This window comes from Cryptotermes secundus, unplaced genomic scaffold (genome assembly GCF_002891405.2).
Source record: "Cryptotermes secundus unplaced genomic scaffold, Csec_1.0 scaffold1230, whole genome shotgun sequence".
In the NCBI taxonomy this organism is placed as follows: domain Eukaryota; kingdom Metazoa; phylum Arthropoda; class Insecta; order Blattodea; family Kalotermitidae; genus Cryptotermes; species Cryptotermes secundus.
The window spans coordinates 285,495-306,301 of NW_019743170.1; the positions used below are offsets into that span (position 1 = coordinate 285,495).

The following is a 20,807-nucleotide window of genomic DNA, read 5'->3' on the forward strand; positions in this document are numbered from 1 at the left end:
TTTAGCATTTGCAGCAGTGAGTGAGTCTATGTGCAATAAAACTGAGTTACACTTTCATATTCCGTAAACAGTTCTGTTTTGTTTCCTGTTTGAAAATTATAGGCCACGAAACCCCGACAACAATTTAGAATCACAATATACCTGTATTTTCCTTTCAAACGACATGGACCGCACAAAAAAAAAACTCTGTGGTTTTAGTACGCAAGCGAACTATACCGACCGAGAGACCGCCGCTTGTCGGCGAAGTTAGTGCCAACTTTTGCGGATAGAGGGTGTCGCGTGGTCAGCGCAACGAATCCCCACGGCCGTTAATTTCGGTTTTCTAGATAGGAGCCGTTATTTCCTTGAAATAGCTACTCGATTGTCCTCACGAGGCTGAGTGGACCCCGTAGACCCACTACTCTGACTACTAGACCACAGAGGCGGTCCTGGGGCAGCACAGAAAACTAAAAATTAAAGTGGGATACACAAACACACAGACAGCAAGGTGATCTCATAACCCTTCTTTTGTTTTAAAAATAAAGAAAATATGCCAAAGAGCACAAAGTGTGCATTAATGATAATAGCCCTCGACGTGTATAAGCAAAATGTAATAAAACTGTGATTAAACAAAGCATGGCTCTCGTACAGAGAAACTCCCACCCAATACACTTCAACTCCGAAGACTGAGGTACAATGTACCACCGGAACATCGGGCAATACTGCTCATATTGACACGCTGTTATTACCCAAGAACTGAAATAACTTCAACAGTTACTCACGATGAAAACCTGAAACCTGTAACATGATTTTCATTGTTACTTATTTGGCTTCCGACTTTCGCAGGGGTTTTTAAAGGCTTATAGAGTGGCCGACGCCGATCACAGTGACAGCGTGGCCTAGTCTAGGGCATGAAATGTCTTCAGCCGCTCGAAAACTGGGATCGTGGGTTCGAATCCCACTCAAAGCATGGATGTCTGTGTTAGATAGCGGCCTTGAGTCGGGCTGATCCCCAGTCCAAGGCGTCCTACCGACTGTATAAGATTAAGAAACTTAAATGAAACGAAGCGGTTCAAGGATGCCCTGTGCTCCAAGTGGGAGCGACAGGAATAGAAGCATAAGAATGTCTGACGTTCAAAAAAGTTTGATCAGCATGGGCTGGACACAGTCTGGGAAGCCTCATTTCTGTAATCAGTTTCATAGGCCGTAAGAAATAAGGACAGAAAGAAGGCCGTGGAGATTACTCGACAGCGGGCTATGAGTTGGCTGTACTGCAGCAGTCAGCAGAGCTCACCTCGCGAATGAATCACACGGAACCAGAAAAGCACTAGAGCCAACCGTTTTCATCATGACACGTGCAGTGAATGTATTAAAGTTGTAGCCCGCAGCAGCGTCCATCGAGTTTTGGTATGTGCCTCGTCGGACAAGGAAAGTCGGGTGACAAGCAGCAGGGTGACTCACGATGACGTCAGTCCCTTTATGCGCATATAGCGGCAAATTTAACACATGTAATTACATCCACACATGGATTTCATTACACGCAGCTTAAGTGCTTCTTCAAAAGCCCCCCAAGAGTCATTCACCTGAATAAGTTCGCCAGCTATTTGGGGGAACCCCCACACACGGTGCATAGCTGTGTTCAACAAATGTCCTCACCACTAGACTCTATCCTGAGGCAGATGAATCCAGTCCACTTGAATCTAGGTCTCGATTTTCCAGGTGTTACTTATGCACCGCGCATCACACACTCCTTCATTTGATTAAGAGTACAATTTATGAAGCTTCTCATTATGTAATTATCGTCATTAATTCTCAGGTCCCATTATTTTTCTTAACACGATCATCAGAGTACGCATCCGAAAGTTCTGCGAACGGTCATCTCGACATAGTTTTCTGGGTTTTCCTCTGTCTCCAAGCAAACGCTATGATGGTTCCCAAGTTCCAAGTTGCTACTCATGCAGCCCTCCCGATTTAAACTAATCAGAATTAAGTAAAATTGCTCTGTAGGCCACAAAATTATTCTTACGAATTATGCAATTTACGTCAGTTCATAAAATTCCGTGGCACATGTCTCTAGCCACTGCTTCTAACCATCCTGACCTCTTGATTTTCATACTGATCTTATCAGAGGGACGGAAATAATGCCCCTCACTTCCCCCTTTAATTTCCCCTTTCAACTACTCTTTCAGCTGTCCCGTCTTAACTCTCCCTCAATTTGCCATATAAATGGAGTTAAGCTATGGTTCAAGCGGCCTCCGTAGTCTAGGGGTAACGTTCCCACCTCATGACTCGTAGTACGCGAGTTCAAACCCGGCGGAGGTCGTGGAATTTTTAAGGGCGGAAAATTTCAGGGAACAAGTCCTCCGGGAGGGACTTTAAGCCGTGGGTCCCGTGTCGTAGCTTTACGGCACGTAAAAGAACCTCATATCTCCTAAGGTCACTGAGCAAAATTCAAGGACATTTCCCGCCCAACAGTAGTCTCTAACATCTCTGATAGATGGGGGAAGCATTATAGATACCGCTAAGCCAGTAGAGGCCGAACTCGCTGGCTTGGCCGGGACTGATGGTAAGCACCAGTATCGGCAGGGTATAGAGACTGGTAGAATATCATAGAGGGAAGCACAATGGACCAATACTAGTCTAAGTGCATGGGGAAACCCACCCTCTCCAATAACTAACTAACTAAGCTATGGTTCAGATTTTAGTCGGATGACAGGCGGAAAGGAAAAAAAAAAAGATTCTGAACTCAACTGAACTGCTCTGAGCTTCTTCGCGAGTATACTTGTCATATCTCAGCTCCCGTTCCAAATAAATTATTTAAAATCCCAAAGGATTCATCTTTATTCTGAGGAAGTGTCGACAGCTCGTTTTCTGTCCCGTTCTAAGGTCTGCCAGGTTCCGACTAATATACTCTCTCTTTTTTTTTCGTAAATGATTTGTATAATGAAAATTCAACAGAAGTCTCGTGAATTGTCAAAAAGTATCACCTTTCGTACCCTTATCTCCTTCTCTCCTTTCGCCCTATTTCGTTGCTGTCACTTTAATTTGCCCACCCTGTGGTCATTCCTCCCTTCTTCCCCCTCGCCTTTAAGCTATGACAGCTGAAGTGAATATCATTCAAACCACGGTGTTACATGAGAATACCGACGGCAGATATCAGATGTGCTACCTACTACGTTTAGCTTAGGACCGCGTCTTTGTGAGCCCAAGCAAGCAAATATAAACGTACACACACAAAAAGTGGCTTTTCCAATTATGGATGTGAAAGTATGTACAAGTGTTATCGAGTGATGCATCGAGGCTTCGGACAATCAACGCCATCTGACAGATGCCGAAAGCAAGTACGTCCTCTGTTCGCGCAAGCAAACACAGTGGTTACGGTCGAGTGCACTGACTGAGGTATGCGGGTTATAACAGGGCCGCAGCTTCTACCACTGCCTCATCACTTCTCACTCGCAACCCAGAGGCCAGGTCCAAAAGCACGGTCTGTATACACACATTAAACTGGGTTTTATATATACGAGGGAGTCAGTAAATAGGTCACAAATGGAACATCTGTAATGGATGTACTAGCTTTTGTACTCGTATGTGTAACACTAGGTACCAGCACAGTCCAGCTTGATGAGTCTAGGTAGGAGATGGGCATGCGCATGTTCAGTAGTCAACACAGAGACCGTTGAGAAAAGTTATTTTTTCCAAGTTCGAATCCAAACTTGCTTTTTACGTTTTATAGCCATTTGGGACCTATTTACTGAGTTTGCCTCGTATTATAACATAATTCGCAACTTTCCAGGACACACTGTCAATGCAGATCAGTAGGCTGGGCCACGACTAGCAGTTTCTGTAACGTCAGCGACTGGAATGGAGCCCACGTCATAATTTAAACATAAACATTCAATCGGGCATTCATGACGAGAAATACAACAGTTATGCGTGGCCTGCGTAAAGCCAAAAAAGGTAAAGTTGTCCATGTGCTTAAATAATTAAGCACCACGCCACGAAAACGTATGCGGGAGTGGATGTACAGATCCACGTTTTCTTGACTTCAGCACTAGTTGGAGGTGAGTGGTCAGCTTCACGCTCTCACCGCTTTTATCCCCGGGGAAATAGCTCCCCGATACTCATTTGATAGGTTAGGCGGCCCATACACGTATGAGTCTGGCCCGCGAGTCCAGTTCGGCTTATTAAAGTAAGCATAATCATTTCAGTGTTCGTACGATCTCAAGTTCTCGCAGCGATGCTTCTGAAGAGTGCTAGCTTCATATCTGTTCAGGGATTTTTCCCCCCCTCGTCCCATAGAAAATGTCCAGCCACTAAATTCCTGGAGAGCAGACCATCCAATCACAGCTGTAGAACACATACTCCCTTGCTTTTCCTCAATTCCAACACCAAACTTACACCAGACAATATTTATACATTACGGTATGGACGTCGAGAGAGCGTAAGTATTTTAAGGAATGTTCGTTAGATAAACAGTTTCAAGAACATCAAGTGTCAAGTATCGATTTTCCTTCTTTACTCTACAGTCTGGCGTGACATGTCAGCAGTAGATGTTTCGAAAGGGGCAACAGTACAGAACACCTTTGAAAGAGGTTGAATAGACTGGTTCTATACACCTTACCACTCCAGTTCTCTCGCGGTTTGGCTTTCGAACAGACACTGAAATCTTGGAGCTCGCTGTCTGGACCAAACAGCAGGTGTTCAGAAGAGAAAGTACAGGGCATGTAACACAGAGAGAGAGAGAGAGAGAGCTGTATAATAAACGACTTGGCAAGTCTTGACGTCGTGTCCCCAGGCGGGGTCTCTAGTCAAGGCCTCCATAGTCTTAGAGTTGAAACTGCGCCAAAATGGCCAGGCAACTGCGTAAATAACATGATGCAGCGTTTGCGTGGTTTCATCTGCAGGCTGCAAGCTGCTGAGTCAGCCAGCTTGTCGATTAATCACCAACCCATCGAATTTTAAATTGATTTCCGTGAGGTTCGTGTTCTAGAATTCTGGGGCCAAGCTGTCTGATGTCATATCCACACAGATATGTGGTCCGTATGGAATGTCCGCATATTCGCGTCACTCCACACAGCCTCTTTTCGAGGTTACGGATTCATCACAACCGCTGCTGTTACTAAGCTGACGCGCCTTAATTTTTTGGACGGTGGAACAGTTGTGTGTAGACATCCCTAAATGAACGTGAGTTACTGGTTTCCTTAAGAAGTGTACGTAGCTGAGTTAGTGATGTCCTTACAGATACACAAATGTATTCCTAATACAACCAGATGAGATAGCGGTACTATAATGCGACTAAATGAATTAACGGCCCTCTCTTAATGCTACTAACGAATTAGCGGCACTCTCTAATGCGACTAAACGAACTGGCGGCACTCTAATGCAGCTACATGAATTAGCGAAATCCTTTAATGCGACTACATGAACTGGCGGTATATTCAAATGCGACTAAATTAATTAGCGGCACTCTTTAATACGACTACATGAGTTAGCGGCACTCTCTAATGCAACTAAACGAACTGGCGGCACACGCCAATGCAGCTACATGAGTTAGGGGGCACCTTTAATGCGACTAAAGGAACTGGCGGCATATTCAAATGCGACTAAATTAATTAGCGGCACTCTCTAATGCAACTAAACGAACTGGCGGCACACGCCAATGCAGCTACATGAGTTAGGGGGCACCTTTAATGCGACTAAAGGAACTGGCGGCATATTCAAATGCGACTAAATTAATTAGCGGCACTCTCTAATGCAACTAAACGAACTGGCGGCACACGCCAATGCAGCTACATGAGTTAGGGGGCACCTTTAATGCGACTAAAGGAACTGGCGGCATATTCAAATGCGACTAAATTAATTAGCGGCACTCTCTAATGCAACTAAACGAACTGGCGGCATATTCAAATGCGATCACACGAACTGGCGGCATACTCTAAAATACGACTAAATGAACTGTCATTATTCAATGCGAATGAGTTAGGAGCATCCTCTGATGGGAGTACGCGGACTGGCGGCTCTCTTCAGTGGGAGCACATAAATTGATGGCATTCCTTAATGTCAGTAAAAGAGTTAACTGTACCCCTGATGGTGAGCAGACAAATGTCAAAACGGGGTGTAAAGAAACATTAAATAGCTTAGAAAAATCGCAAGCCTGGAGCTAAGTTCCATTAACGTCCAATAAGTTAATGTCGGCAGGTAAATAAGGAAGTTATCTCTGCGCTTAACCAATTACGAACTATGGCATGAAAGTGTATGGGGGAGTGGAGGTATAGATCCACATTTTCTTGACCTCGGCACTAGTTGGGAATGATCAGTTACACGCCCCGACCGCTTCATCCCAGAGAAGGTGGCCACTGGTTTGGAGGCTGGACGTCAGTATTGTCTTTTATGAGACGCCAATCAGTAGAAAAGTAAAACGTTCAACTTTTCATCTGGTGATCGACACCTGACTGAGCTATCCCGGCTTCACGCGTTACATAAATTCGTCCCAGAACTTCACATGTCTGTCTTTGCACGTCATGAAGGCGTTCTTATGCCACTGTTACATTAAGGTCGGAGTTCGTGCAAGGATGAGCAAACTAGCGGGGGGATGGAACCAGGGTCCACCCAAACAGTTTCCCCTCGATCCCTCCGGAAATACAGGCAACAGTGGGTAGCCATAGCATTGTTAAGGATATTGCTCATTCATGCAACCCAAAACGGGACCCCACACAAAGCGCCAATCGCTTCACGTACCGACACTTCTGACCTGCATTCTAGAGGCAACTACTTCAAATCTCGGCCGGCACACCGATTATTCTGATGTATTTCGTGCTTTTCCACAGTCCCCCCCCCCCAAGGAAATCGTCGAAATGGTACGTTAAATTAGACCGTGCCCGCTTACCCCCAAACCCATTTCTAAGTCACTACTAACATCGGATCAGTCGACGATATTAAACTTCAAATTACTGACAACGTCGTTACATAAATTACACAACCTGACATTAGGCTGAACCCAGTTCGATACTCAGACATTCCTTCAGGGCATCGGCCGTGTTTTACTCAGTCCTTCCAGGCACTTGACGCCGTAGTACTTCAACCAGGCAACGAGCGCTTCCATTAATCATATTACCATCGACGTTGTGAACAGCATCGTTAAGACGTACAGGGGAGTGAAGGTATAGCTCCACAATTTCTTTTTTACCTCCGCGAAAGATGGTCAGTGGTCAGCTTTACGTCCCGGCCGTTTCACCACCGGGAGGGGTGGGAGTGAAGGGAAACAAAATCAAACATTCCGGGGTTTTCTTTTTCATTCAGTGTTAGTTCCCCGTAACATCAGTTAACTTCATCTGTTAATGGTCCCATATGCTGCAAGGAAAACGAGAACTGTGAAGGTGGTGGCAACATGCTCTGCAGAAACGTCTGTTGACTTTCAATGGACCCAGAAGACGGAAGTCCCTAGACTTCTGCGAAGCTGCGGTGTCACTGGCGCTCACCTCTCCGGGCCACTTCTTCTGGGATGTGACGCCGTAGATGCTGACCAATGTTTTCCAGGAAGATGACGTCTCTATCTTCACGGAAAGACGAGAGCTTTCTACCTTTAAAATGGAGGCTTTACTTTCCTCCTAAATGTCGCAGAGAACGCATTGCATCTCATTAAAATATCAAAAGGCAACGATCCTTCTTCTGAAAACCATATGAACCACACAAATACACTCTATGGACATGATGCAGATTTATTTAGTGTTGAAGCAAGTAGTATATTTAGTAACCAATCTGCTTTACCGGGTTAAATACGTAACTTCAATCATAATTTTTAAAATCAAACGAATGTCTCAAATTTCTTCAGTCTGTCATTTTCGAAAATACGGTTAAACACTGAGCTCTCATATATATTCGTAACGTTTCCAGTGCCTGCCCTGAAGAGGGAGTGTGCATAGTCCTCCGAAATTTCGGTTTCGACCTGACAAAATCAAATGGTCGCAATAAAATTTCTGATCCTCTACCTGCGTTCATATCACTAAACTTTTCAGACAGCTGGTAGTGTATGTGTGTGTCTGCGCGTGCTCGTGCGTGTGTGACCGAGAGAGAGAGAGGATTGAGGAAGTGGCCCGGATAGGGAACTGGGCCACGTGTGGCCCATGTGTAGAAAGCCAAGAGGCTGTGTAACAAGCCGCTACTGGCTTCGGGCGGTAGTTGCACCTCCTCAATGAACCCGACTCTCACGGCGTTTTCTTGTGGCTTTCAATTGTCCTGCTGAAAGAGAACTGCGTCCTTACATATTCTCCGCCTATTATTATCCACCCACAGAGTATCCTCACAACCCATGTCTCTAATATCCATCTTACTAATTAACTGAACTTCTGGTAGCAGAGGGCACGGCGGCAGTGTAGTTAGTTGAGGCACTATGCTACAAGCCGGAAGGTAGCGGATTCGATTCTTGATGGTCACTGGATTTTTCAATTGACCTAATCCTTCCAGCCGCACTATGCCCCTGGGGTAATGTGCGGCCGGCGCGTAGGGCTCACAGTCTAACAGCCATCTGTCAGCCGACTATCTAGAAAATGTGGAAGCCTCGACGTCTTACAACCCTATTGACCTTCAAGATCTGTTACTGAGGGATAGCCGTGCCATAAGTCAGGGAGTTAGTTGCTGGCTTCCCACAGCGGCGGGTCGGGTTCGAACACGGAACAGACCATGTGAGATTTGTGGTGGACAAAGTGGCATTGGGGCAGGTTTTCTCTGGGTACTTCGGTTTCCCTTGACAATCTTCCTTCCACCAATTGCTCCACAATCACTATCATCTATCATCTGGGGCTGCTACAATAGACAAGTAGTGGCCGCAGTACCAAGTGGACTCGGTCTCACCCCACTAATTATAATACTTAATTATGGAGCTGAGCCCTTCTTGAGATGCCAAATCTGCAGCCACTCAAGAATTCTCCAGCATTTTATGGAACCCAAACGTTCATCACCTTGCTCACAAGAGCCCTCCACCGGTCCCTATCCTGAGCCAGATATATCCAATCCATACCATCCCATCCTATCTCTCTAAGATCCATTCTAATATTGTCCACCCACCTACGCCTTGGTCTCCCCAGTGGTCGTTTTCTTTCTAGCTTTCCCACCAATATCCTATATGCATTCCTCGATTCCACATTAGTGCTACATACCCTGCCCACCTCACCCTCCTTGACTTGATCATTCTAATTATACTTGGAGAAGAGTACAAGTTATGAGGCTCCTCATTATGCAGTTTTCTCCAGCCTCTGTCACTTCATCTCTCTTCGGTCCAAATATTCTCCTCAACACCCTGTTCTCAAACACCCTCAGTCTATGTTCCTCCCTTAATGTCAGAGACCAAGTTTCACACTCATACAGAACCACAGACAAAATTATAGTTTTGTATATTCTAATCTTTATGTTTTTCGACAACAGACGAGAAGACAAAAGGTTCTGGACTGAATGGTAGCAAGCATTACCCGAGTTCAATCGCTTCTTAATTTCCTCCTGAATCAGGTTTCAATCTGTCATCGTTGTTCCCAAATATCTGAACTGTGCCACATTTTCAAAACATCTGTTTCCTGTCTTTATGTCATGATTTTGCCCTGCATTTTGGTGACGAGACAGTAACATATACTTAGTTTTCTCTGTGTTTACTTCTAGACCAACCTCTTTACTTGCATCAATTAAAGTTTGTGTGTTTCTCTTTATGGTATCTACATTATCACCCAGTAGATTCACATCAGCGGCGTAGACCAACAGCTGATGTGTCCCGTTTAATTTCAGTCCCACCTGTTTTCCCTGGACCTTCCTAATGGCATATTCTACGGCAAAGTTAAAAATGAGTGGCGATAAAGCATCTCCTTGTCTTAGATCATTCTGGATAGGAAATTTATCAGACAAATGTTTACCTATATACACTTTACTATAAGTTTCGTTTAAACACCTTTTAATCAGTTTAACAAGTTTCATGGGTATCCCAAACTCTATCAGAATATTGTACAATACTTCCCTCCTAACTGAATCATGGGCTTTCTTGAAGTCTATGAATAGCTAATTTACTGTCTCGTCGTACTCCCATTTTTTCTCAAATATCTGACGAATGCAAAAAGATCTGATCAGTAGCTGATCTGTTATGTCGAAACCCACACTGATGATCCTAAGTAATTTCATCTATATATGGATTTAACCTTGAGAGAAGAATGTTGGATAAAATTTTGTATGAAGTTGATAGCAGTGATATTCCACGTTAACTACTACAGTTTTATCGCCCTTCTTGTGAACTGGTAAAATAACAGACCCCGTCCACTGATCTGGCAGCTTTTCCTTATTCCAAGTAGAATTAATTAGCTTATGGATGTTAGGACGTAATATCTGACCTCCTGCTTCAATAAGTTCTGCCGGAATTTGATCACTACCTGGTGATTTATACCGTTTCAATTTTGCAAAAGCGCTCTCAACCTCAAAAGGGCTAGGATGAGGTATTAACGGCTCAGCTGTATGGATTTGCCTGCCTAACATCATTGACCCTACGTACATTCAATAACTGAGAGTAGTAGTTCTTCCACCTATTCAAAATGTAGTGGGAATCTGCAAGCAGATCACCATTCTCGTCCTCAGTTTCTTCAAAGTTGGTAAGCTCTCTTGAAGTCATTTACTCATCTATCTCGGTCTCTATTTTTCTTGTTCTTACTGTTCGTTGAATGCTCATTAATTTTGTCTTTCAGATATTCCATCATTTTATTCCTGAAATGCCTGCTGGTTTCGCGTCTTATATTTTTCAGATTATCCCTTTGTATTTCGCTTGGATCCTGTAACCATTGCAATTTGGCTTGTTTTCTTTGGTCTAGTAATTCTGCGCATCTTTCATCTAACAACTGCTTATGCTTCTTCAGTTCATAATAACCTAGACTCTCCTTGGTAGGAATTTTGATAAGTTTCCCAAGCTTCACTAACATCCACCTCAGTGTCCAAGTTTTCCCAAGGCCGCGAACCTATCTGAGATTTCAACACAATACTGCTCTTTACCCTCTACCTCATTTAATTTCTTGAGATTGAACCTCTCCATATGAACGCTTTGCGTTGTTTGTTTGCTCACTGTCAGTCTTTCCCTAAACTTCGCCACCACCAGGTAGTGGTCAGTATCACAATCTGCTGCCCTGAATGATCGGACATCAAGTATACTTGAATGCTGTCTCCTATTTATCTAAATATGGTCGATCTGATTGTGTATCTTCCCGTCAGATGTCCAAGTAAATTTATGGATGTTACGATGCGGGATCATTGTACTTTTGACAGTAAGATTTTTTGATGTGGCAATGTTTACTACTCTAACTCCATTATCATTACTAATTTCATGCAAACTCTCATTCCAAATCGTTGGTTTGAACCCTCCCTACTTTGGCATTGAAATCTCCTAGAAAAATTTTCATAGGGTACTTCTGGAATTTGTCAAATACATGTGTTACCGTTGCCCGATTTCAATTGAAACTTCAATTTATCATCGTAATTTAGTAACACACAGCACTGCCACATTTCATGAGAACGCGTTCAGCGGTTCTCCAGTCAGTACGCAGGGACACGGCGTTGTGCAGTGCTCTGGTATGATCGTGCGTAACAACAGTCAGGTCATATTGAACATCTGTGTGCATACTTACCCGTGTGTATTCGCTGGTGGGCCTTTAGATGAGAGCTCTTCGTGTACACCTTCGTACAACCTGCAATCAAAGGACATGAATGTCAAACAATGCAGTAACGAAATGGAACAGTTCTAAAATTATTTTTTAGGAAAATTTAAATAAGACTTACTTTGGGGGGGGGGGCCATAGCTCAAGCGGTTAGTCGCTGGCTTCCCATCGCGGCGGCCCGGGTTCGATCCCGGCTGTGGTCAAATGGAATTTGCGGTGGACAAAGTAGCAGGTTTTCTCCGAGTACTCCGGTTTCCCCTGCCGATCTTCATTCCATAATGCTCTACAATTACCCTCACCTATCAACCGGGGCTGGTACAATAGGCCAGAAGGGGCAGCAGTACAAGGGATTTAGTCCCACCCCCGTAGCAAAAAAAAATCCTTTTTTTTTTTCAAAATAAGGAAGGTAAGCTAACAAGTTCTTGGGAGAACTAATAGCCTATTTTCCTTACCAACGACATGAACCTCATATAAAACGACGCCTCCAACAACTCCTCGCTCGCGCTGGAACATTTTTACCGGGCTGTTACCTAGCAACGATAGGGCGATACACAGACAGACCAACAGACACACGCGTAAACCAATTCTTATATTGTTGTGAGTGCATTCGATGCCGCGGGAACGTGTTTACCAAGTCGCTGTTAAACAGTGAAGGGAGGGAAATACATTTAGCGAACCGTTGAATAGCAACGATAGAGGGACACACAGGCTGATGGGAGGTATTTATGAAGTACGCAGTTATATGCGTACCATGTATAAATTTTCGTTCAGGGATTTAGAAATTAATGAGGGGGGGTTCACAGACATCATTGGGATCGCATAAGCCTGCTTCCATTTCTTCAAAATAAGGAACGTACGCTAAAAATGAACTACAGAGAAAACTGGATCAAGCGGCAACAATTCTGATTTGTGTTAACAGACTCCCGTTCGAGTCTCGGACACTTACACTGTTCCTTCGGTAAGATGCCGAGGTAGCACATGACTGAGGCCACCGAAACTTCCTTGCACACTACTTCCAATTTATGAATCATTAATACCCGATCATTGAAATGTCTCAATCAGAGCAGCATTAAATAAACTATAAGTATACATGAATACATGTAACAACTAGCCGTTGAAATTTCAGCGGGCTTTATCCACCCACCCATCCATGTATGGTTTTACAATCCTCTTGTTGGACCCTGGCCGCTTTCAGTTTCTTAATCCTACATACAGTCGGTAGGACTCCTTGGACGGGGAATCAGCCTATCGTAAGACCGCGAGTTACACACAAAACAACACAAAAGCAGAATAAAGGTACACACAAATCCATGCCACGAATGGGATTCGAACCCACAACCCCAGTGCTCGAGCGGGCGAAGGTAGTTCACGCCTTAGACTGCGCGGCCGCTGTGATCGGCCTTTAAATATATACATTTTCTTAATTCCTTCCAAATCACGTCAACTGAGTCCAAGGTTCTTTTTTTTTCACAAGCATTTTTGATACGTCTTAGCGAGACATTCGTTTAAATGGAGCTGTTTCCACACAGCCACACGACTGATCTGTGGGTCTACTAAAGCCTAAGTAACATTTTCAGTTGATGCAACGTAACGTTAAACTACGAATGAACATACAGGATGAGAACTCGGTTCGTCGTAATCTTACATCGTTAGCTCGTTAAATTTAAACAAATTGTGAAATGGATATTTTTTAGCTAATGTAAACGAACCGCCAAGATTCACTTCAACTGTTCTTAAGTTACTGAGTAATGGACCAGTGGCGCCATCACCTCCATATATGGCAGTCAGGTTGTTGTATTAGCGTGTTTCTGGTTTTATTTACTTGCTAGATTAACTGTAAATAAACAGTGGACAGAACAAAAACCAGTGAACACTCACCGGCCTTGGAGAAGTGTCCATACTGCGCTACAGCTGTTGCTGTGGCCGCTAACACTTTTCATTCATACGTTCTGACGACGGCCATGCAGCACGCAGGGGTCTCATGAACGAAGAATACGCGTCTGGTACCTAGAGATTATATATAAATGGGTCTGGAAATTATGTTCGTGCATTTCTGTTGTGAGTTAAACGGGTCAGAGAATTTTTTATCCATATTCAAAAAAATATCTTGACGTTTCTAATATTTTACGGCAGTCTTTCAACTGTAGCAGTTATGTAGCCTTAAACTAAAGAGAGGTAACATTTTAGACACTGGTCCTACTCCCGTCATCACCTGAAGAAATGAAACATATTCCGTTGGGCCAATTAGATCCATTCTAGGACCGGGGATAAGAAAATGTACAGCAAACATACTATCATATGTAGGGGTGACTAACGACGGGGGTTTGGACTGGATATTGGCTTCATTGACCACTTACACAGACACGTAAGTACAAATAATTACAGCGTCACCGCCTGTCTCCGCAAATCACCAATCACCACACCGCCCGCTAAGCATTTTCCCAGCCGTTCCCTATCAAAGGCTTCTAACAGTGGGGATAATTCAGCTCCACGCGCTCAAGTCCCCTCTTCATAGACTTCCAAACAGAACTGACTAAGCTATAACCACATATAAAACACAGCTCTTGTATTATTGTCTACATTATTTGCCGCAAAGATGCGCTTACCGCGCCACTGCATACCAACGACCGAGGCGCAAATCACAGAAAACACCGTTCCTCTGTTGCTGTACTATTATTGCGTTCATGTCTTTTGCTATGGGATCGTGTTTACCGAACCGTTGCCCATCTCGCAGTCGTTGCTTAGCAGCGACTCTGTACGCTACAATATGAACGGGGTGACTATGATTTCCTCGGGGAAGGGGATTAGCCAAGAAATCTGATCAAATATTTAACATTTAAGTAGTGTGAGATCTGTAAGAATACTGAGGATAGAATGTTCAGCAGGGAATAATTTTGATAATTTCATTTTTCTTCGAGACGCCTCAGTCAGGGGAGCCGGTCTCCGGGACGCCAACGAAGCCTGGGCCTCTGGCAAACTAAGCACTCCACTGCGACACGTGGCCAGGTTTTATGTAGGTCTATATAGCGGTGATAAACCTCAGAACTGTACTAACTTGCGCACTGTCAAGTGCTGCTACTCTAAATGAGACCTTGTCCCACACTTGCGATATTCATTAGGATGGGGCATTAACATATATAAAGAAACTATCCATAACGTAAACCAAAGGTAAAGCTGTCCCTGTTCGTAATTAAGCACCACGCCTTAACACACATGGAGAAGTGGAGGAACAGCTCCACCATTCTTGACATCGCCTGTGGATGGGTGCAGTCAGCTTCACGCCCCGGCCTCCTTAAAGCCGGGGAAAGAGCTCCCATTAGCCATAGAATATGAGGCTTGGTGGGCCTCAGAAATCGGTCTGGACGCTGTGAAGAATAGAAAAATCACTTATCCTTGCCAGGAATCGAAGTCTGGTCGTCAAGCCTGTAGCCTGTCACTACACCGCCTCAAACAGAAGTACCCCTATTTTGAAATAACGTCATTTGTCTTATAAACACAAAATTATCGTGGGCGAAATGATGTTACAAATATAAATTTAAGAAGGTTTATGCTAATGCATGTTTTACAAGTCTCGCGGCACACAGGTTGACCCCCCTCCACCATAGAAGTGTAAGAAAGAATTCACATGTTGTAATTAGAGTTGGAGTGAGCCGGACACGACAGAATACCACTGCTCCTGGCGGGAATATAACCTCGGTCTTCCAGCCCGTAATTAGTGGCTATCTTCACCGTCATTCCTGACAGGAACATTGTAGCTGAGTGCATCCATGCTTTCTAGTCGAGAGGCCCTGTGTTCAAATCTCAGCCGGCAAAGAAGCTTTCCTGGCCGCTTCTTCATAGTTTTCCTCAGTATCTCCAGGTAAACAACGGGACAATACCTCCAATTAGGCCCCGATCCGTCCCTCCCGCATCCTTGGCACTTCATTATTCACTAATCACCCTGAGATCGGTATAGCTCAGTTGGCATAGTGACTAGATGGATTAGATTTCGGCAGTGTAAGAGATTTTCCCTTGCTCACAGAGCCCAGACTCGCTCTGAGAACCATCCGGTCTCCTGTTCAGCGGGCACCGAAGTCCCTTTCCCCGGTTAGGGTTAGGAAGCTGAACACTCACCACTATCTATATCTAAGGTTGAGAATGCGTGAAGCTACACCTACACCCTCCATACGTCTTCATGATGTGCAGCATAATTAAGCTCAGGGGTAAATTTGCCTTACCTGAACATCCTATCATTCGACAATAAACAGCAAATGAATGAATAAAACAGTACAAAATGGCTATTCTTCTAAAAAAAAATAAAAGAGGCTGAAACAGCTATCGTTAAATTCCTTTGACGCATACCAAATGTAGGCTACTTAGTGCTCAATGGACAGCAGCAGATCACGTGCTCGAAAATGGGGACTGTGTTTTGGGCAGGAGAGTAGCTAATTCCTGGCACGTACAGCGGATGTGGGAGAGTGTGTACAATTTATTTTTTTTTCATTTACACAGCAATGTGGGAACACAATTACGCTTAGAGACTTTGACCCCACGTCAGGGCTGTCCAATAGTTATATTTATGGACCATGTCAACAGTTCAGACCACATTGTGCCAATGATCAGCGAATAAAAAGTGAATTAGCGGCACTGCGGCAGAATTTTCCTGGGAAGATTAAAACTATGAAACACCTCGCGCAGAACAGGTCTTTGGGCCGGGATCTGAACTCGTGATTCACAGAACAGGAATGGCGTTGAACGAGAACCCAAACTAAGCGACCACAGGGGCCGCGCCCTAGCTCAAGCGGTTAGTCGCTGGCTTCCCATCGCGGCGGCACTGGTTATCAAGTTGGCTGTCCACTGGGGGAAACGAAAAGACAATGCTAGACGCAGCTCGCCAACACACTATAACTCCATTAAACGGTACAGCTATCCTTGGTATAGGCCATCGAGACCCCCACATTTTCTAGACAATCGGCTCACAGATGGCGTGAAGTTGTCAGTCTTACGCGCCGGCCGGCCGCCCTTCATCCTCACGAAAATTGCTGGAACTTATTTCTGTTAAAGGCTAAGTTGGAAGGATTAGGTAAATTAAAAAAAAAATCCATGAACTCGTCGGGAATCGAACCCGCGACCTTCCGGCGTGTAGCATAGTGTCTCACCCAACTACGCTACCTCGTGCCCCCACCACTTCTCCGCTCGAAAAAATAAATATGTTAATAATCATTATGCTGAGATTCATACGAAAGAAATATTCCATTGGAAAAAATGTAGAGTATTTTTCTAATATTATACCATGTGGTATGTATAGTTAAACGATGTGTTGAAGGGTTAAGCGGCAGCATACGGATGAAAGAAGCGGGCCTACAAATGCCTTGTGACGCGTTAGTAAGTGCATCTGGCTACAATCGTTAGTAGGAAGCGGCAATCAGTGGTTAATTTAACTGTGCTGCATGTGAAGTTATCGCCTGTATGAAGAGCATTACATTCTGGAACTTGATGCTGTGTAGTTTAGTGAAGCTTCCCGGCGTTTCGGAGGAAGGTGCTGCCTTCATCTTCAGAGTAGAAGACCAAGCAAGCAATCAGAACCATAAGCTCCTCTAAAACATCAGTATATTGCCAAAGCACATTGCGTCACATTCTAGGATATAATGCTTCTCACAGACTTCTCCAGACCAACTCTGGGGCCCACCCAGCCTCCTATCCAATGGACACCAGGGATTCATTCACCGGGAGTAAAGCGGCTGGGACGTGAAACTGACCACTCACCTGCATCTAGTGCCGAAGCTAAGAATGTGGAGCTATACCTTTTCTCCCATACGTCTTTATGGCGTAGAGCTTAATTAAGCAAAGGGACAACTTTACCTCTGCACTGGCCGCGCCATAGCTCAAGCGGTTAGTCGCTGATTTCCCACCGCGGCGGTCCAGGTTCGATCCCGGGTTTGGTCAAGTGGGATTTGTGGTGGACAAAGTGGTGCTGGGGAAGGTTTTCTCCGAGTACTTCCGTTTCCCCTGTCAATCTTCATTCACCAAATTCTCCATCATAATAATCACCCGGGGCAGGTACAATAGGCCAATCAGTGGCCGCCGTGCCGAGTGGACCCAGCTGGACTCCACCCCCCCCCCCACTAAGCGAATTACCACTGCACTGAGGGGGCTGGTAGCACTCTGAACTCCTATTCAGGTGATGATTGGTTTGATTCTCGGTCGGGACACCGCCTGTGTTCACTGAGGTCTTTCGTAGGATTTCCTCAGTCCCTCCAGACAAATTCTGAAATGGTTCCTCGATTAAGGCCATGACTGCATCCTTCCAAATCATTTCCTGTATGCTACTCTTCTACAGTATGAAGTCAACTACCTAAGAACTCGTAAAGTAAATCACAAATTTTGCCTTTGTAATGAGGAAGCAAGGTCTTCTATGAGGTAGGAACTTATAAATATTATTTTGATCTACTTTAGGGTCAAGTTTTAAGCACGTGGACCAACCTGTCAAGTCCTAAACTCCCGGAGGTCCATGCAATGTCGCTGGGCGAGAACGGAGCCAGAATTCTGAATGGCAGCTTCCCCACCCATTGTCGTCCGTACTCGTGTTCCTTGATTACACTACAAACACAGCGGAGTGCTCTGTCAACAAGCTTCCTACGTTGCCTAATTTCATTCAGCCTCACAACGCACAACATCCGTAAGAAAACAGGCCGTGACCAGGGATACACAAAACGTAGCCTGGGCAGAAAAGGGACAGATGTCTTTTGAGAGATTCTGACAAAAGTTATTGCGTGAAAAAGGCAAAATATTCCACTAGAGTGTACGCTGTCCATTTCCGGAAATCTGGGGTTGAAGTTACGGAATGAACTGCAGTTTAAACGTGGCTTAGAACAAAACACGTTCTGAAATCTAAAGCTTGCAAGTAAACCTATGTAAGTGTGTGAGATAATGCAACGCAATATGGAGAATCGGATAAGTGTGTGAGATAATGCAACGCAATATGGAGAATCGGAGAAAAGCATTATCTCAGTTTTCGCTCATAAATGGAGATAAAACGCACACACACAGCGTGGCGACGAAAGCATTTAACAAATCACTGTAGAGAACTATTATCGTATTGCCACGTGTAGGGGTAGCTATAGAGAAGGTATGGATTGTACATTTGATTTGACCACTTATACACTGAACTACAGGCAATTACAGCGCTATCGCTAATCTCCACAATTTACTAATTACCATAGCACCCGCTAAGCCTTTTCCAACTTGTTGTGTCTTAACCAGCCGTTTCCTGGTGACGGGCTTCTAACAATGAAGATTTTCAGCTTCCCGCGCTCAGGTCCTCTTGTAGTACTCAACTGTCACCTGAATAATAGCGCCATCTCTTCTTGCAGAGTTCAACTGCACTCAAAACTGCCAAACCTCAACTCTCTTCTTTTATAACCACTTTGCATGAACCGAACAGAATAAATTGTGTCCGACAATACCTCTATTGTTTGCGTATTCGTTGCAGCGGAAACCTGTTTACCGAGCCTTTGCCTAGCAATGGACGTCTCCTCTGAATCCATTATTCCAGACTTCAGGAGTCATGTCACAGTATCTCAGTGTACACAGTTCACGGATTTAGGTGTTAGTCCGGAGTTCATCCAAGAAAATGCCGGCATCCTTCAAAGAGGCCGCGACCGCGAAAAGAGTCGTTAAGTAAACAACAAATCAAATAAATTCAATGTTAGACTCGGTATCTGACGGCTATCGTCTTGTCTAGTATACTGTGCAAGAAGTTTTGAGAAGAACTAACCGTCTACTTCCCTATGATATAACACGGACCGCACAGAAAGCTGAAAAATTTGGGCGCGCACACGCACACACTGACAGCAAAGTAACCTCGTAAGCCTTGTAATAAGAATTATGGGGATACACAGGCAGGCAGATGATATAATAGCCCTCCTTTTAATTTCTGAAAACAAGAAGTTCTGGGAAGAACTAACGGGCTACTTTCCTTCGATACGGCAAGGACTGCATGAAAAACGACATGTCCAAAAATTCTCTTTGTTCCCTGTACTCTCTCCGAAGGGTACGTGTATAACCGAGCCGCTGCCTAGCAACGTCAGGTATATACGTGCAGACACACAGACTGATAGAAGGATTTATGAAGTATTCCGTTGACATCGGATCAGGTGTCATGATACATATATACCAAGTTTCATAAAGAATGGTTCATGTATTCAAAAGCTAAAATAATGGTGATTACATAAACCTACTTTCATTTTTTTTTCAAAATTAGGAAATTAGGCTAATAAAACTGTAATCTTACAGTTTATGCTTCTGTTTCCTGCTTCCAAACACGGTCATAAAGAACACCATCAGATATTACGAAACTTACTCCGTGCTCTTGACAGTACGTACGGTGGCCAAGGCTGTTAAAATGATGTGCAAGTATTGTCGTAGGGTTTTGAGGTGCGATTCGATTCCTCATTAGCAATATTTATTTTAATTACATTAGTAAACTTTAATTCCTTAATTCCAGTATTAATCAGTACTGGAAGTTTTAGCTACTGCTCTAGTGTATATATATATATTCGCAGGAACCCAGTTCCGGGCGATGGCACTATGCTCCTTCTACTCTCTAACGCATGTAGAAATTTCACGCCATAAAGGACGAGTTGTGTACGAAGCACGTTTTGTTCCCGTCCAGTCACTGTTTATTGGAACATATTTAAGGTGCTAAATGCATTGGCCTCTCGTGTTAAGTGGCATTCCGTGTTATCCAGGTTGGATCATATTAAATTCTAGAGCTATATAAGCTACCCCTGTAACATCCCGTGGAGACCCATAGGGTTGCGAGACATCGAGGTTTCCACATTTTCTAGTCAATCGACTCAAAGATGGCTGTGAGGTTGTCAGCCTTACGCGCCGGCCACCCTTTACCCCCATCAATATTCCTGGTACTCATTTCCGTTACACGCTGAGTCCACCCCAGGGCCATAGTGCGGCTGGAAAGATTTGGTAAACTGAAAAATCTAGTGAACTCATCGGGAATCGAACTCGTAACCTTCCGGGTTGTAGCATAATGCCTCAACCAACTACGCCACCGCGTGCCCCAGGTTGAAACAATGACCCACACATCGGTGTCCCCATGCCTTCCGTCCCACCAGGCGAATTCCGGCATAGCATCATAAATGAGGCTACAACCGCCTC

General features: G+C 44.4%; 1 protein-coding gene across 2 annotated transcripts in view; it reads right to left on the reverse strand.

Moving 5' to 3' along the window:
* LOC111874011 (dendritic arbor reduction protein 1) overlaps window positions 1-20,807 on the reverse strand; it is a 235,113-nt gene that overhangs the window by 70,935 nt on the left and 143,371 nt on the right. For both annotated transcript variants that reach the window (XM_033755298.1, XM_023869114.2), the window contains exon 3: window positions 11,622-11,681. In XM_033755298.1, the coding sequence (XP_033611189.1) occupies window positions 11,622-11,681 (60 nt within the window). The remainder of the gene's footprint in view (window positions 1-11,621; window positions 11,682-20,807) is intronic.